The 18,614-nt window shown below is 38.1% G+C and overlaps 1 protein-coding gene across 4 annotated transcripts in view; it reads right to left on the bottom strand.

The window, feature by feature from the left end:
- HDAC9 (histone deacetylase 9) overlaps positions 1-18,614 on the bottom strand; it is a 387,397-nt gene that overhangs the window by 205,835 nt on the left and 162,948 nt on the right. The window contains exons 3-6 of one of the 4 annotated variants that reach the window (XM_061996670.1): positions 16,497-16,738; positions 15,480-15,630; positions 13,139-13,265; positions 10,893-11,014 (exon numbers count right to left, since the gene is read on the bottom strand). In XM_061996670.1, the coding sequence (XP_061852654.1) occupies positions 10,893-11,014; positions 13,139-13,265; positions 15,480-15,630; positions 16,497-16,738 (642 nt within the window). Of the gene's footprint in view, positions 1-10,892; positions 11,015-13,129; positions 13,266-15,479; positions 15,631-16,496; positions 16,739-18,614 lie in introns of all 4 variants that reach the window. The other 3 variants (XM_061996674.1, XM_061996673.1, XM_061996672.1) reach the window with 3 other exon arrangements.

Raw genomic sequence — 18,614 nt, forward strand, 5'->3', positions numbered from 1 at the left:
GAAGAAAGGCAGCATCTGAACTATTTTTGTCTTATTTTATGGCAGCTTCATACAGCAGTAAAGAAGTAACTAAACTGTTAAAAATGGAAAATACACAGCCTTCTATATAGGTACATGTGAATTTAATCACAACAACCATTATTGCTCAGGTGAAAGAAAACTATTCTCTCCTAAGAAACACAAATACTGAAACACGAGCATGAGAGATAGGAAAATAATTTGGTGAAGTAATTCTGTCCTACACTCCACTTTGCTTAACATGAGCAACTTCCAGATACTAGCATTAAAGAATATAGCCTGGAGCCACATTTCTCCCAAATGAACTGAGATTTTGGGGGTTTTTTACAGGGCTTTGCTTCACTATTTCTTCTTATTAAACACACAGAAATAAATATTTAAGAAGGAATACAAATGTTTTCTATGCATGGGGAGAGGACACGTATACCAAGGGAATGTAAAAGATAATAATGCACTACTTTCTGATGGTTCCTGGAATACAGTACTACTTTTGTATCAGAAGAGCGTGTGCCAACTTCAAATCAGCACTTAATGAACCCAGGCAGGAAATGGGGGATGGGAGAGGGTGCACAGTGAGTAGGTCCTCATCTCGAGGCTAAAGCCATATATAGGAAATCAGAAGAACAGAAAGTAAGCTTTTGTCCAGACTTCGAAAGGCTCTAAAGTGAAAGCATTTCCTTTTCCTTGCTGGCAGGCTGGCTTAGAAAAGCTGTGGGGCAGTTGGGGCAGATGATGCTAAATTTGGCTATAAAGATTCCAACAAGAGCACAACCAACAGTGGCAAAATTCACATCTTACTTGGAAAAGTAAATTGTTCCCTATTGCCCAGGCACCAGCTGTTATCACCAAGATCATCTTGAAACAACAACTCCAACTTCTACATCATAATTCACTCAACAGAAACACTTAAGAAACAGACTTCAAGAACTTCAAGTAAATCTTTGCTGGTGTTCTCTATTTCTTTAGCATTCTCTTTTTTTTTTTTTTCAAAGCTGTGAAGGGCCATACATTATACTGATTTCAACATATTCTATGCTGTACTCCTTGCAGCAGTTATCATTTTTTTCTGCCTTCTATCTTACAAGTATCAATAACAGAATATACACTCAAAGAATCTTTTTTTTCACATAGATTGCCATTTTTTATACTACTGTACTAGAGACCCATGCACAGATAAACTTTATGTACTTTACAACACATAATCATGACAGTCCATGTCAGAGACAGCTTAAAGCCTCGGTTACAGGGCAAAAGGATTACATATAGACCACCAGAGGTACAAGAGAAAATAATGAGATGGTACTGGTCAGCACAATGGTGGTATAGAAAGGGCACCTATGACTTATCCTTCATCAAGTTTCTTTCTAGCACTATGGCAACTGAGAATTTTCAAGAAGATACTGGATGTGGCTAATGAGATGACTTGATCTCTCTCATGGTTTCACCTGAAGCAGGAGCAGAAGAATGAGAAAATTTACTGTGAAGAGATCCTAATTTTTTGGGTCTACTGTATAGCACAACAGGCTCCTGGTTGATACCTTGGGGTCCCAGTCACCATGGTAAGATACATAACAAAGTAGCCTGACTGTCTGTGCCATGCCAGGATTTGAAGATCAAGGAAAAAGTAAAACCCCACCTGACTACTGCACCAACAAAAACAGCCAAAAGAGGAGTATTTAAGGTTTCTAAGAAGCAAGTCTGAAGGCAGCAGGCTACAGAGAAACTTCCGAGTTTCCCACTCAGTGATGCACACCAAATGAAAGCCACAAGATACTCCTATGTACCATCAGAAAGAATAAATGAGAAGATAATTTGGGCTTCCTCATCCAAACTATGAATGCAACCAAAGCCAAGCAGAAAGCTAAAGAAGCAGGGAACACGAGTCAGGGACCAAAATAGCTTCCAACATCCCCAGATACTTCAGGGAAAGCTGCAAATTAGTTTGTCCTTCTGAGAGACGTGATGGTCCCACAGACTTTCTTTTGCTGCACATGGCTTTTGCAGACATGTAAATAGTCTCTGCTCTGCATGGATTTTCTGACTTCTGCTCTGGCTTCCTGTAGGTAGCCACAGACTGTTTCAGCCACCTCCACACAGCTGAATACATTAGGCATAGGCAAGATAAGTAGTGGCTTTTGGTTTTCATACGATTGGCACTTGCTGTAGAAGGCCACATCCCAGTACAATACTATACTGGACAATGGGCAACGTGGACATCCTCCTTGCTGGCCGACAGACTGAGATACCAGCATAGAGGTATCATAGAATTCAGCAGGTTTGATGATTTTTAAATTCTGAGGATTTAAAATGCCATTTCTGAAAGAATTTTAAATTAGATTCATGAGACTAAAAGCTATTTACACATGTCCTCTAAAGTCCTTCCAAGAATTACACGGACCTGACCGCTGGGTGGTCCCAATGAGGCGGGAGCCCCAGATACAGCAGTACAGGATGGAGACACTTTGTTTTTCTGGCTTGCATCACTTCATGTGTTTTCAGCATACGCCGAAACTGTTTCCTGTACAACTGTTCACTTTAAGGGGACTGCTGGTCATATGTGAAACCCTTTAGTCCTCTGCTTTATTTTACTTTTGTAAAAGGTAGAATGCTTTATTTATTTAGACTAAGGTAAATATCCATTCCCTAAATAAAAAAACAAGTTTAGTGAAACACATGGTAAATGAGCTAATTAGATTATAGGGGATCTCACAGCCCTTCATCTCTCTTCAGGCTACGGAAGCTAAGTTAACAAGATTAGCAAATTTTTGTTTATTTCCTAAAGAAGGTTCAAAACTGAAATATTCCCTGAAGCTGTTCTAACTATCTGACTTTACCTTGTTATTCACTACTGTCTGTATGAAACATAAAATTTCTGTTTTATTATCCATGCAAACAAGTGTTATCTTTCTAGGAACGATTTATGGAGTTAGACGTAGGAATTACTTAGTATACTGTTTGCCTTTAGCCAGAATGAGAGATCTTGATACTTTTCATGAAAGTGTAATATATTTCTTCTTGATATTTGTTCTGCATGTTAGCTGCGAGGCAAAAGAACAGATGTCTTGAGAGAATTCTAAATAACTTCTATTTCTTAGCACAGAAACACCTCCTTGTATTTGCACCACTAGGCTATAAGGTTGTTTCAACAAGGCCATGGTTTCATTGGGCCTCTTGAGCCTTCATTACACATCAGGTCTTCTGAAATCATGGCTTATTACTGCTATGTCAGGTCCATCCTAATCTTCTTCCTAATATTCTTTTCCAATGACAAATATGGGATTACAAACAAATAATGCTATATTGTCTTGAAATGTAGACTAAAAGAACTTTCAAAATTAGTTCTCATCTTTTACAGAACTTCCAGGAGCCAAATCGCAACTGAGTTCTGCAGAGCTGTAGAGGAGAAAGAAGATGGTGAAATGGGCCATTTAATAAAGGGTATTCCCTGTCGAATGGTAAGAACCAAACTTGTTCCATCATTTATTTTTGCCCCCTCTTCTGACCATAAACACCAGTCTGTTCTAGTTGAGAAGAAGCAATGGGAATATAATACTGTAACTTTCTGCAAATTCCATGGTTTATCCTAAATCTTCCTTCAACATCCACGGAATCACTAATTTTGCCAAGAAAAAATATTTTCTTCAATGGAGAACTTCCAGAGATAATTCCGTAGCACCAGAAGTCGAGGCTTTTGTGAGGTCACAATTTGACTCCTAGATACACAATTAATTTTTTTTATAGAATCATCATGTTCACAATTATGTTGTTTCCCAAGCATCATACAAGAAGGAGTTAGTTAATAGGGTGATTAAATCCCACAGATTTTAATCTAGGAAAATATCCAACAGTGATAACTCATTGATGGCAGGCAAAAAGTATAATTGAATATTTCCTAAACCTTCAGAAATTTAGGTTGAAACACCATCACCCTCTCCCCCAGTGTAACAGGGCACCAGTGTCACCACTAGATGACAGCTGGGCAGGTCTAGATTGTTAAGTGTACTCTTTAGATTTGTCCAAAGGCCACAGAGAGTACAGGACGCCAAGCAAAGCAAAGCAAACAAAACAGAGTATACCCTGCCTTCCTAGCAGATGAGAACTATGGGCCAAATTCAGCTCAAGGGTAGAAAGGCATCTCAGCTCCACTGAAGACAAATTAAGATAAAATTGGCACCGTAGTTCCTCAGACTTTCAAAACTTGTTTGTTTAAACTCCTGTAGGTGAGGTTGACTTTGTGAAAGGATTTCTACATGTTCAGCAAAGTGAGAAGAACCCCACCTGTTTAAAGTCTTAATTAGATGTTGACACTGTACCTTTACAATGAAATTGAATTAAAACAAGTTTACTTTTAGATAGGTTCTTTATGCTCTGGGATATAATTCCAGATCCTTACAACTTAATTAGCTAAATATACAATGTAACCTTCCATCTGGTAGAGTAATTTAACAGGAATAATTGTGCACCACCATAACTCAACGAGACACTGAGGAAAACCATTGAAATGCTATTTCCTTTCCTTTGGAAGAGAATTATGTACAATTTCAGCATGCTTTGCATTTCTAACAGTTAAAGCCAACAGGGAGGTATCACTCTCATTTATATTACTTTCCCATGAGAAAATCAAAAGCTAAGTACAAAGCTTATGCCGTTGTTCATGAACGGCTCTGTAATACTTACTTGCCTTTAGCCAGAACATGTTATTTGGCAGCTAAACCCCTTAATTGGAGTTGTGGGTTTGAACAGATTTTTTCACTGAAACTATGTTTTGCAGGAGTTTGGAGAAGTGCAATCTTTACTAACCAACATCTTCTATTTTGGATGATCTGATACCATGTGATTTCCACTTTTCACTTCTCCATTTCTCTCTTTTTGCCATCATTTAGATGTTCTTGTTTACTTTTCTAAAAGTTTTCAACTGTCCCTGCCCTAGATACTAGGAAAAATCCTAGTTCACTGAAATCCGGTAAACAGGACACTTTCTATTGACTTCAAAGAGTCTGAAATATTTTGTATCTTATTTATCCAGTGGGAATAGAGTTTGAAATGCCCATTAAAACCATTACACTTCATTTTCAATTTCATTTCAAATATTATGCTCCTAAAATGCTTTAGATTTTGGGACTGCTCCCTGCTCTTTATTTAAGGTATGCCTTCAGGTTCAAAAGGCAAAAAGGTGTCTAGTATCTGATTATCAAAAAACCATACAAGCTGCTTGTTAATGCTAATTTATGAAATGTTTGTGAAAACATACACAGTTTGTGTAAGAAAACCTTTATGTAATCACACAAAGCAGAACTTATGCATTGGGTAGTAAAAGGAAAACTAAGATAGCATTTAGGCCAAGATTGTATAATTAGTCTAACCATCAAGAACGTTCGGTATCTAAAGCGAAGTAAGTATCTAAAGCAAGATAAAAAATAATGTATATACAAGTAGTGGGATTTTTGCTAAAAAAAAAAATACATGTCATCTTGAAACCAAGTAAGAATCACCCACATATAACACCTTTGCTTCCTGCATTTAAAAGCAAGTGTTAAATAAATTACATTAGAGGAACAATCTTGCACTGATGAGACGACTATGGTGGTCTTCACGGGAAACATCCTGGTGGTGACTCCTGTTGAATCCTGCTGCAGGCCCTGGCAGCTTCCATGATACCAAAGCATACCTATACAAGCTCTTTTCTCTCTGACAGTGCCATTAATCCTATCTTATTTAGTTTTAAACTATCTCAAAAAATTTCTCCTCTAACTAAAGCTAAATTACAGTGAGTGATTATGGTATGCCTCTTCATCACCAGCTTGGGAGCTGCAGAGCACTGATGGACCCGAGATGACTGCAGCCCAGCACAGTAGCTATGCTGGTATTACATTTCCTTAGAGCAGCTGGCTCCCAGGGGCTGAACTTTGTTTTGGCCTGCTCATTACAGGAATCCAAAGGAAGCTGTTAAACAACCATTTGCCTCAGACTCACTCTTCAATTGCAAGCGAAAGTTTCTTCTCTTTCTCAAACCTCTTACTACTAATTACGCCCCCTAGAGTTATTGATAATGAATTTAGGAATGTTAAAAAGACTGGTGATTAACAGGAAGAGAAGTGAAGAAAAAGAAGGGCTGTGAATTAGGATACTTGGGATTTTCCCACCCCCACTCTGTGATAAACACTGGTGATTTCCTTTGGGCACATCATCTAGTCCAAATTTGTCAAGACTGTTATTTAACCAGGAAAACAAGGACTTTAAGAGGCAGGAATGCTTAGCATCCCTGAAAAATGGGACAAAATGAGGAGTATCATTTCACATTTCTCTGCTTCAAGAAAGGAAGTGCCTCTTCCATTTATTGTGCTCACTCATAAACAACACTTTCCTCTACTGAGCTTGAGTTTTTTTCATTTTGGCAGACATGGTAACTGAGGGTTTATGATTCTCTAATCTTTTTTTTCACTGAAGACAGAAAGACAGCCTTTTCATACACTGTTAGTTCACAGGAGAATGCTTTCCTAGAAAATGCAAACAGGAACGGAATTTGGTGGCACAAAAGGGAAAGGAAGAAAAACTCACACACAAAATGTTTTTCTTCGCTTCAGTAAATTACTGAGCCATTAAGTGGAGAAAGAATAATGGTAAGGAAATATTCTAATTTTTTTTTTCCAATTACATCTGCTGAGTTCTAATTCAGGAATCTTCCACTCTCTTTACATAAGAGCTATGCTGTTTTTCTATGGCCTAATCAAGTTAACTTAATATGGTTTTTACAAAGTGATCTTCAGGACTACATAGCACAGCCTTTTTGCTCTCTTTCATCACAATATTAAACAGTCATAGAATCATAGAATCATTTCGGCTGGAATAGACCTTTAAGATCATCAAGTCCAGCCTTTGTCCCAGCCCTATGAACCACTAGACCATTTCCCTAAGTGCAACATCTAACCATCTGTTTTTTTTTTCCTGTATGAAATTATATAATTTTTCCTCTCAAGTCTGACACTAATTGCTATTTTAAAAACTTTCATGCTATATCTCCATCGAGCATTCCTCCAATTTTTGGAAAGAGAGCTACAAAAATCTTCTCAAATAGTACTGTTGTGAGCAATCTTCAGATCTCTAAGCAAAATTCAAGTTGTAAGCTTACAATTGTATTAGCAAGGAAACACTCACCTGGCATAAACCCAAACTAGATAGAAAATAACTAGAAATAATGACAGAAATAACGACTGGCATTCTCATTCTGCTATGATTGTGTCAAACTCAGGAAAGAAAAAACACTATATACTTGATATGATGTCCCCAGGAATTTCTTCCAAAAAAAAACGGAAAGCATGAGGTAAAATGCAGAGATTCCATCTATAGTAAAATTAAAAAAACCATGCAGTTTTGGTTAGAGAGCTAACCTTTATCAGAATTCACTGGCTCTTGCTGGTTTGCATCAACAGTTGCACACAGAAAATGAAATGTTACAGACTGAAGAAAATCGAAATATTATGGTCACTTGCCAGAATGTCTGCATTTATTTCAACAAGGTAAAAAAACCCAAAAAGCTTAATTTGAAAAGAATTCCTATCCTATTAAACCATGTTGTTTACTACATTTTTTGTTAGTTTTACAGTAATCTCACCAAGCAGATAATATTTTCCCAGATAGACACAGAATTATGGAGATCGACAATCTAAAGTTTCCCATATTAAATTACTAGGTCTTCAAATGTGCATCTTTCCCATCAGAGGTCTTACACAGTCAGTATGAATTTCAAAAGTGTTCAGTAAAAGGAAGGAATTTTCAAACCTCTCTGGGTAATTTAGATGCATTAGTCTCATTGAAAGTTAATGAGCCATATGCTGCTGCTTTTGGGTGCTTTGTGGAAAACACGTTACAACTGGTATCTGTGGTGAAAGTTGTGAATATTAAAAAAAATGTGATCTTATGCTATTTAGGCTAAATTCTGCTCTTAGCTACAGATGTGTGTTTTTTCCTTATGGTGTATTTCTCTGTCCAATGAAGCAATACCTCCCCTTGCTCTGCTCTTTTGAAAATCTGTCAACACAGAGCATCTGAATGCAGCTGTGCAAAGAGATGCATATCCTGGCCTCTAGGCCTAGGACAGTGTCAGTCCTCCATGCAGCAAAGCTGTGTCAAGCCTAATGCTGACAAGTTCTGCTGCATCTTGTACAGAAATCCACATGGCTAAGAGAGTTACTAAGTAACCATAGTCACTGTACTAGGGTGTTAACTCTGATACCTAACTGTAAACATTTAAAGTGCACAACTCTGAAGTTTTTCCCTAGTTATCTACCTATCTCATCATTCTAGATGACAGAACAGTAAAAGCTTTACAGAGTATTTTCCTCTTTACCACATTCCCTCTGAATTCATTTTTAAAAGATTAATAAGGAGATGCCACTTCAGGACTAATTAAGCAAAGGTTAAACAGACTACTGAAACAAAAGTGAGCAAGCAAGACTCATGATTTACAATGCCTGTGTGATACTAATCACTGAAAAACACATTAATATGTCAGGAGAGAATCATTCAGCTTTGTTGCCCATTAAATCTGATCTTAGAGCAACTGATTCAATCAGAACTATTTTCCAAGAGCATAACATTAAAGTTGGAGAAGAGGAAAATACTTCTGTATTTCATATTATGAATACAGAAAATAAAATTGAGAAACAAAACAAAGCTGTAATTAAAACACACAACAGGTATTCCTTTTTCAAGGCCAAAAGGACTTTGAGGTCTACTTTCATATGAATTGCTGACTTCATGCAGGTTCAGCACCACAGAGGGTTTACCAGGAGCCAGTGGCAATAAGCATTCATAGCCTAAAGGAAAGGAAAAGAGGTTCACCCCTCATGGTAAAGGTCAGATTTCTGCAGGCTTATAGCCTGTCCATATACATGAGTGTTCGTGGGACATCTTTGTCTAGGAAGGTCCCATGAGGATGACACAGGCTCCACAATGTCCCCTCTGCCTGGAGGATGGCCCTGTAACCACACAGATCCGTTGAGGGTCATTTGACTTGTGTCGATTCGGTTCCTGTTGCTTTTACTCTCAACCTGATGAACAATCATTGCAACCTTTGTGGGGACATTGCTGAAGGGTGGAATTAAACAGCTCCAGTATACAGAGAGACTGAATGTGTAAACAGGATATTTAACAGTTGCTGTTTTCACGGATGTAGAGAGCAATCAAATATACTCTCTTGCTAACATACAACATACTGTACACTTAATTTACATTTGCTTATCAGAATCACTAAGTAAATGCCATAGAAATGGTTATGCTAATGATGTGTCTATTTATTCTGTAGATATCTTTTCAGAGAGTCATCATGTCCTTTGTTCAATTTTGGAACTGATGTATTGCATGCCCAAATATTTGGAATAACATATAGAAAACATCTGGATTTAATTATATTATAGTTCTCTTATGCAGACAATGGGAATTGAATTAAGGAATATTTTGAAAGCCCCACAGAGATATAAAAGTATTAGCAGCTGCACGAAAACTTTACTGCTACAATGTTTGAAAATGTTTTGTTTTACAGATCAACAGTTTGACACGTCATAAATATAAATCATAACATTTAAGATATATAAACATGGAAGAAAAATTAAAACTTGCATTTCAAAAACATGTAGATGAACTCATGGCATTTAGAAGATGTAACGTATCCTTTTGTTTAAAAAATGAAAATGTATATTCTATTGGCAAAGAAAATATATGTTGCACAGTGGTATTAAGCAGAGAACTACATAAGGGCTTATTTTGACTCAATAGCGTGAACAAGACTCCACAGAATCCTGTTATATTGTCACCATATTGCACAAAGAGTAATTCAGCTACAATAAATTAGCATTTTGCTTTTCATGCTTTCATTCCTTTGAAAATATTTGGGGATATGATATGAGCTTAGAGAGTCTGCCCCCAAGTATTAGACTGGATTTTCATTCTGAATGTATGGTAGTTCCAAATGCCACTTCTTTTAAAGTCAGTACCAGTTTTGCAGTTAGTTTTCAATCTCCCAGTGGCTAAATTACATTCAAAGGCTGTTAGCACAGTAGGGGGTCAGACTTTCTCTCTGAATGTAACTGTATCACTCAACAGCAGACACATGCAATAAGCAATCTTATGTTTTCTTTTCTTTCTCCCACCCCCCTCCCTTTTCTTAGTGTCTCCCTGCATTCCTGGATACTGGTCACTGCACCAAGGACCTGAGGACTCCACCACCATCCCCCTAGCTTTCTTTATGGTGCAGAAAATGTCAAGTCTACAGTTCACCTGTTGTCAAGACAAAAGGCTCAGTTGCTATATCCTCTGAAACATTCCAAAATGTTCCTGTGAGCATTATCTTGTACAATATTACACATTCCTATGTGTAAAAAGCACAAACGTGTGTGAGCATGCGTGTGTATGCACATCTGCACATATACTTTGACAACTAATGACACAAAATATAATATTAATCCAGTTCCTTCCCTTTCCACGAATTCCCCTCAAGATATCTAAAGGCAGCATACCATCTGAACACTTAAAGTGTGTCTACCATGCAAAAGACAGAGAGCTATTAAACCCAGAAGTAATATTGAGACAAAAAAATAATGCCATGAAAGATCTATGAAATGATGATCTGTTCAGGAAGTAAATTTATCAGGACTGAAGCTTGCACTAGCTTTTAGCACTGGAAGACACCGACTCTTGATACCATGTGGTCAGTCTGACCTTGTAAAGATGCAGTCAGGATCTTTGAACTTATGAACCATATCATCCTGAACAAGCTTTATGGATTATGATATATGCCTTGCTGATGGACAGCGTGGTTACAATAAAGGGTGAGAGAATTTCAGGGTAAGAGTCTCAAATAAACTATGCTAACTCACCCGTTTTACGAAGTGGAAAATCATCCTTGGCATCCTGTGCCCCTGGTAAAGTGTATTTGTATGGTGGCGAGGCCCCGCTCAGGGGTGGAGAGCTTTGATCCAGTGAGGTATGGTGGGCAGCCCTGCAGCAGACACAGAGAGGTCACAAATTAGCAGTCACTGAGGTGACCAGCAGTAACCATCTACACATGTTGTGCACATGTCTCAGCTGTGTTTACATTCTTGTTCGTCTGAGTGTGCACAAACCACAGGCTCATGTAACCAATTTCACTTTTACAGTAAGTTATGGAACTCCTTGGGATTCCCAAGAACACACTTTTTTCACTCATTATAAAAGTCACATAGGATAAGAGTCATGTTGACCTTCAGACAGGATCTGTCACCAGTTTGGAGAACTGACCATTTTAGATTGTTGCGTTTTAATATGAACCAGCTGAGGCACAGCAAAAGCCATTCAAGTTTTGTTTATCAGGTACAAATAGATATACATTGATCCAGTCTCTTCCATCAAAAAGTGGGGAATTTTCAGGCAAGGGTGCTCCTAAAAAACTAATCAGAAATACTGAGTTATTATTATCATTGAGGGGGGAAAACTAAAGAAACAAACTACTTAGTGGACAAGATAGATAAAACCTTGCATTTAAGTTCAGTTTACAAGTCTTGTGAACACATCACTCTGCAGCACATAGCTCCAAGCTGAAGAGTGCATTCTGACAGCTGCCGGATGAAAGAAACAGTGTGGGCAAATCTTTCTGAATATGCAAACTGAAAAATGCAAAGAAATTGCATCATTTGGCCCAGAGACATGTGGGTATTTTTGTTTGGCTGACTTTTCTATTTAGAGGGAGAGAGAGGGAAAGGATAGAAAGTTTCAACCTTTGTATTTATTCAAACATAATTATACTTGGCTTTTTATAGTCTCTCCCTATCTTTCCAATGTGGTGTGGTTAATCAATAGTATGTCTCTGCCAAAAGGAGAGGCATGACAGAAACCACTATTTTCCTTAGTGTAGCAGAAAACATCCTCTGCAGAGGTCCTTGTTCTCACTCACCTGAAGACTTGAAATTAAACTCAGATTATTAGTCCAGAAATCCCACATACTCAACAGAATTTTACAAAGTATTTGGGAAAAAAAAAAAAACGCTATATATCCACCAGAAACAATGTAACTATATGTTAAATCACGTTATTTCAATGCTCTGACATAAACAACACGGGCAGGCCTCCAGTAATTCTTTTTAAAAGGAACAAATACAACACAGAAATCTAGTGTACCACATGCATTTCTGTTTGTGAACTTGAAGGTCAATTTGGGCATAGCATTGAAACCTTTTAGAAATGCAGCCAGAGTTCAGGAGGTTGGACTGACTTATGTATCTGTTGTAATAAGGAAGTTAAAAAGGGATTAATTAGCACCAAAAAAAAAGGTGGGGATAAAAACTGTAAACTCTTAAAATATTAATAGCCACTTTACAGGAATCAAAAAAACAACCTGTTTCAAAGGCCTAAGCAGATTCTTACCAAGGCATCATAAAAATATGCAATTTTGGATACTAAAATCCATCAGAGTAAGAAAAGTTAAATGACTGCTATCCTCAAAATCCTTGTGAGTTACTTACAACATTCAAGTAACTTCAATGAAAAGCAGCATCTCTTCAAGAAGAAACAAGTTCTGTGATTGATTCAAAATCCAAGTAAATCATAGAATCATAGAATGGTAGGGGTTGGAAGGGACCTGTAGAGATCATCTAGTCCAACCCCCCTGCAGAAGCAGGTTCATCTAGACCAGGTCGCATAGGAATGTGTCCAGGCGGGTCTTTGAAGACCTCCAAGGAAGGAGACTCCACAACCCCTCTGGGCAGCCCGTGCCAGGGCTCCCTCACCCTCACAGTGAAATAGTTTTTTCTTATACTTAAGTGGAACTTCTTGTGTTCCAGATTCATCCCATTACCCCTTGTCCTGTTGCTAGATACAATAGGAAAAAGGGATGTCCTAATCTCCTGACACAAAGTTGTTACAACTGCAAAAAATGAAGAGCCTTGAAAAAAATAACAGGTATAGCTGTAAAATTTGTGATAATATCAAGATATGAAGCAGTTGAAATTAAAAATGTATGCAAACTTCTGGCAGCATCTTGTTTTGTATAGCTCTCATCACTGAACACTGAGTATTCTTCAGCACTTCTGGCTTTTTGCTAACTTAGATACATCCACAAGGCAAGGAAACAGCTTAATACCAAACATACGTGTACCAGAGCTTGGGGTGGCGGCTCATGGAATGATTTTTCCCATTTGCTGGAGAGTCTTTTGTTGCTGATTTACTCAAAAGGAACTCCTGAAGTTTCTGCTTCACTTCTGTACTGGCCACTGCTCCTAAGACACACAGAATTAAACACACCTTTACTTAAAAAGAAGAAAAAAAAGAACAAAAACCGTAACACAAAAAAGAGCCCGTGTCTTTCTGCTGGAAGTGTTGTAAACTATGAAAAAAAAATGGTGGAAATCAGTCAAAATGAGGTAACATTTGGATTAAACATTTCTCTATAGAAGACTAAAGTTGGCCACAAGCCAGAAATCCATTGAAGTCATAAGGAATATTTCAACGGCAGATGAAGCCGTTTACCCAGGGCCAGATGTATCTAAAGAATTTAAATTATTTCCTAATAATTCCCAAAAATAAAACCAAAGATAGAACTAAAAAGATAGTGACAAAAGGTCACTTTGAGTTTGCAGTAAAGAGGTTTTTTTTTCTTTCACTAAAGTAATAGTAATAGCACAGCAAAACTGCCCTCTGAATGCTGTCTTGATTATGAGCAGAATGATGTAGAAAGAGATGCAGTGAGCCTTTATATTCTGGACACTTAAGAAGCAGTACTTCTGATGTCTGGAACACAGATCTCAGTCTGAAATATGAGTCTTAGCTGATTACTCTTACAACATAAAAACAACAGAAAGACCAAAACGCCAGGAAGACACGATGCATTTTGACCTCTCTTGGTGGGTTGCTCAATACAAGCAGGGTATGTCAATGTCAGGTTAAACTGCCAGTTCCCACTTGCAGCATAGGATATAATTCTTTACTGATAGCCATAATACTCTTTATTTTAAAAGTATTAAAAAGCAATATCTCCTTTCAGCTTTCCATAAACAGTGACAAAAAAGGGAAGAAAAAACATTTATTTCAAAGTAGCAGCGTTAGGGCATACTGATACGTAAAGTATTTTGTTACCCAACTCTGACACAGCACAGCTAGCTGGTGAAGATGTCCCCCTGACATACAGCTCCCATAAAATACCTCTACTACCCCCCAACTTCACACCTTAACTCCCAACCATCCCTGCACCTTTTTTTCCTCCTCTGCTCGTTAAGTAGACCAATACCAGCAGCAGCAAACACTGGGGCTGGGCCCAGCAGGTCACAAGTGCTGCTTGGCTAGCTGCTGCATACTGAACAGCCACTCAGCAAGCCAAACTGAGACAGGAATCACTGAGTTCACAATGCTGCCCTTCCTTTGGTGAGAGCACTAACAAAGCCTGCTGTTTGCTGAGTCAGCTTCTGGTGTCTTCATGGACTTATCATTCATTGTTCACCCACAGACACTTTAATTTCTAAAGCCTAAAATATGGTATACCTACAACTGTTGAACAGATACATTTTTTCCACCCAAGAAAAATGGTGCTGGGCACTTGGTTTAGTGGTGGGCTTGGCAGTGTTAGGTTAGTGTTTGGACTTGATGATGTTAAAGGCCTCTTCCAACTGAAATGATTCTGTGATTCTAAGAAAACAAGAAGCAGGAGTATAATATACAGGGATCTTCTGCCTTGTTTTTTCTCAGTTTATTCTTATGGTCACTTAGCAGGGCAAGTAACGATATCTGGTCGTGGGCCTTCATTCTTAATTTTCATTTTTAATCCACAATCTTATTCAACCTTTTAAACTGACCTCAGTAAGGAGAATTATTTTGTATCTGTCTCCCTCTAGTGAGCACCAAATTTCAACAGTATCCTTTATACCTGTCACTCACCATAAGCTATGTATGAGCTAGAAATAACTCTTGTTTGGGTCTTATGAAATGGCACCAAGAGCAAACACAGGGCAGTTTGAAAAAGTACTAGCAAAAGTATTCAGAAGTCTCAGAGAAGACATTCTTAAACATTTCATTGTATTTTCAACCTTGAAACAACGCTCAAATTAGTTAATCAGCAAACAATTCACTTTTTTGCTGTTTTGACACACTTTCTATATCGAGATATGAGTTCTTGAGAAAGAAGTCCTCAAGTGAAGCTTTAACCTTTGAAATTCCCTCCTATCTCATAAAAAGCACTAGATTCCTGAGAGGCAGATACACAGGTCTGTCTAAACGTGCTTTCCTACAGTACTCCAAGTCTTCATACAAACCCGCAATGTGTTTCTGTGGAGTGCAACAGGCTGCCCTGCCTTTCTGCAAATGCAGCCTCTGCTCCTCTAGTTGTATATTTCACACAGTAGTGGGCTTGCTTCAGGTTTCTGTTCATCATCCATTTTGGCTGAGGGAAGGCAAAGGGAAAGAGATGAACTTATTAGGATTCATTGTACATGGGCTCTTACTTTCTCGGCCTCTTTCTTTGCCTCGAAGGGGAGGAAGCTGTTGTTCCCTGCGATGCCTCTCCAGTTCCTGCTCTTGTCTCTGTTGCTCCAGTTTCTGCTCTTTTTCAAGGAGTTCTTGCTGTTGTTTAATGGCTAGGAGTTCCTGTTGTAACTTGCACAGAACAAAAAGACATGAGAAATTGCAGTTTGTACTGTTTTCTAGGTCAGTCCTGGCTAAAACAAACCCCTTGAATAATTGAACATCAGTGTTTGCTTTTGTGCTTACACTTATTTTCATCTCTTAATCAACTCTCCGTAGTCATTTAAGCAGGACAGTGCAGTACTATCTGTCACTAAAATGAAATTAAAATGTCAGGTAACTCTTCCTTTTTTGGTGAAAGTGCCTGGAAACTGCACACAGTTCTTCGCCAGTGCATCACCCAACTCTTGCTGCCGTGCTCCACTGCATTTGTCAGCTCCGTCAAGCAGAAGCTTAGTACAGTAGCATAATGGCAAGTAGATCAGAAGGAAAACAATAGAAGAAAGGAAGGATCATAAATTCCCAGTCAAAATCCATTATAGCAATCCTACCACAGTGCATGTAATTCCATAAATCATTTTCTTTTTACATCTGAGGCAGCTCAGAGAAGAGTGAAAAAACAACACTTTCAGGGCCCACCTCCATTTTACAAATGCACTTGCCTAACAATTTGATTTGTGGACAAAAACTCAAACAGTAGCCCCCAAAAAGGCAGTCTTTTAATATACTGAAAACTGCTTTGTAAAATTGGTAGTGTGATCTTCTGTGGATGTTGCGGCTTCATGAGTTTGATGTTTCACACAGTACTGCCTTTGTCTGCTGTGAGCAACTCGTGGGTAGGTGCTAGCAGTTTTGTTTGAAAAGGTTTTTATCCCCCAAATACAGAGAGATAAGCACTCAAACACCGTCTCTCAGTCACAGTGAACCTTTCAGGCATGTCTGCCTAAGCATATTCGGTTTGCAGATAAAAGTGAGGGATAAATGAAAAACATTGCTACCTTTATGTGCTCCTGGAGCTGGGCCTGATGCTGGCGGGTCAGGTTTTCATGCTGCTTCTGAAACTCTGCAATCAGCAGTTGTTTCTGAATTTGCTGCTGCTGTTGGATCAGAAGTAGTTCCTGCTGTAGCTGCTTTTCACGCATAATTGGGTCCACCATGGGAACCATCATCCTGAGATCAGTTCGCAAGTCTAATGGTGAGATAGGCTCTAGTCCCACGGGAACCTCAGACTTTACATCTACTGTGGGAAGAAAACAACAAAGCGCATATCTATGAAATATAACTGGAGAAGGAGAATACAGATCATTCCTACTAGGAAAAAGACCAATTTCACTCAAAGACTGCTTCAGTGTACAGATGTAACAGAACACTAATGTAATCTACGCTGTGTGCAAACTTCAGATATTTGTATGAGCAACTGGAGATTTTACAAATTATTTTTTATAATCTGCAAAAATATTCCCAGATTAATATTCTGTTAAATAGACTAACAAGCAACACAGTTCTAAAACCATGTCATAGCCTAATGGAGCAACATTTAGTGAGACTCTCTTAGGCATTATTAACACTTCACATTATACACCCAGGGCACTTCTGTGTAAAAGATGAAGGCCTTCCCATTCTTACTGTGTTGTAACAGATTTTCCAAAGCTAGAGTGTATATCTTCTGAGGATGGTATTACACAGAAACAGCTACTCAGTGCTATGTAGGTATTGCATGTAAATATATCTGGTAAACACACAGGAATAACACATACAAAATTTAGGAAAATAATTTGACACAAAAGAAGTTTTAGTATAGCTTCTTGAAAAGTGACCACCCTGGAGTGGATTAGACATGGCTTGTAAGAAAATTAGAACATCTTGAATTATTCCAGTTTGGTGCAGCAATAGTATATGTTGTTAATCCCACACTGAAGTACTTAATGAAGAAGTCTGTGTTTTTCCATCTCCTTATTTAAAATGAAGGGACTAAATAGCAGTAGAAGAGAGAATATTCTCTACAATATTTGTAAAGTTTGGGTTTTCACATTAAGTGAAGAGACAGAGTGTAACTTTATCTGCTTCTAAAGAACAAAATACTAGCAAGTATCATTTCTACAAGAGGAAAATAAATAGTAGCTGAGGGCCTCTGCTAAAGCTCAGTAGTTCTGATTCCATCCACGAGAGGACAGTGAAACATAAACACATTCACCCCTGTTCCTACTGCTCCACTATATTCACAGGAAAATAAGATTATTAACTGAAAACAAATATGCTGTTGGAAATTACTAGGGACAAGATTTTAAGTATAATTTTCTCCTTTTCTCAGCTACAGCTGTATTTGTTTTCAAGAAAAATAACCAAAATGAAACAGAAATATTCTAGAAAGCAAAAGCAGCAAAACTGAAGTAGCAAAAGTTGTAACTGCAGCAAATGTGGAGAACTTAATTCCAACTGTATGATCAAAACTATTAGTAAAAAGTTTTACAGACAGAAGAGACGAGGCATCAAAACTCTCTGATGATTATATTATTTTCTTCTCAAAAATCTGGAAACATACCATTTTCTGGGCCTTTTTTATAAAAAAAATCCCACTGTGATTGTAAACCTCAGAGCATAATTTGCTTTCTTAATCCACTATCCCAGCAGACTGATTGTGTCTAAGTGCTTACTTTTGTTCTGAGACTAATCACTAAATTATAAAAAATCACCTTTCACTTACAAAAACTACTCCTGATTATAAATAATTGCCACAGACCAAGAGAAACACACAGGCAAACCCCCAGCCTTTCATCCCATTTATTCAGCAGCAATCCACATTCCATTTGTCTAGACTAAATATAGCCACGTTTATACAAGAAATCAATAGTGCTTGCAGAGAGCAGAGCAAAGACATGAATATTTCATCAGACTGGAAGAGAAGTGGCAATCTGCAAACTGACAGCAAACCGTGCAGGCTGACTCGCCCTCCAGATAAGTCTCTGGTACTTGGACAATGGCTCATTGCCTACAAGTCACAATCTTATCATTGGCACTCTTCTATTTTTAACATTAATTGCATTGTAGGTGACAAAAGCTTATCATGTTCAAAGTGAAGAGATGGATTTTCTTACATCTTCTGTGACAGGATAACA

This window comes from Colius striatus, chromosome 5 (genome assembly GCF_028858725.1).
Source record: "Colius striatus isolate bColStr4 chromosome 5, bColStr4.1.hap1, whole genome shotgun sequence".
Lineage (NCBI taxonomy): Eukaryota > Metazoa > Chordata > Aves > Coliiformes > Coliidae > Colius > Colius striatus.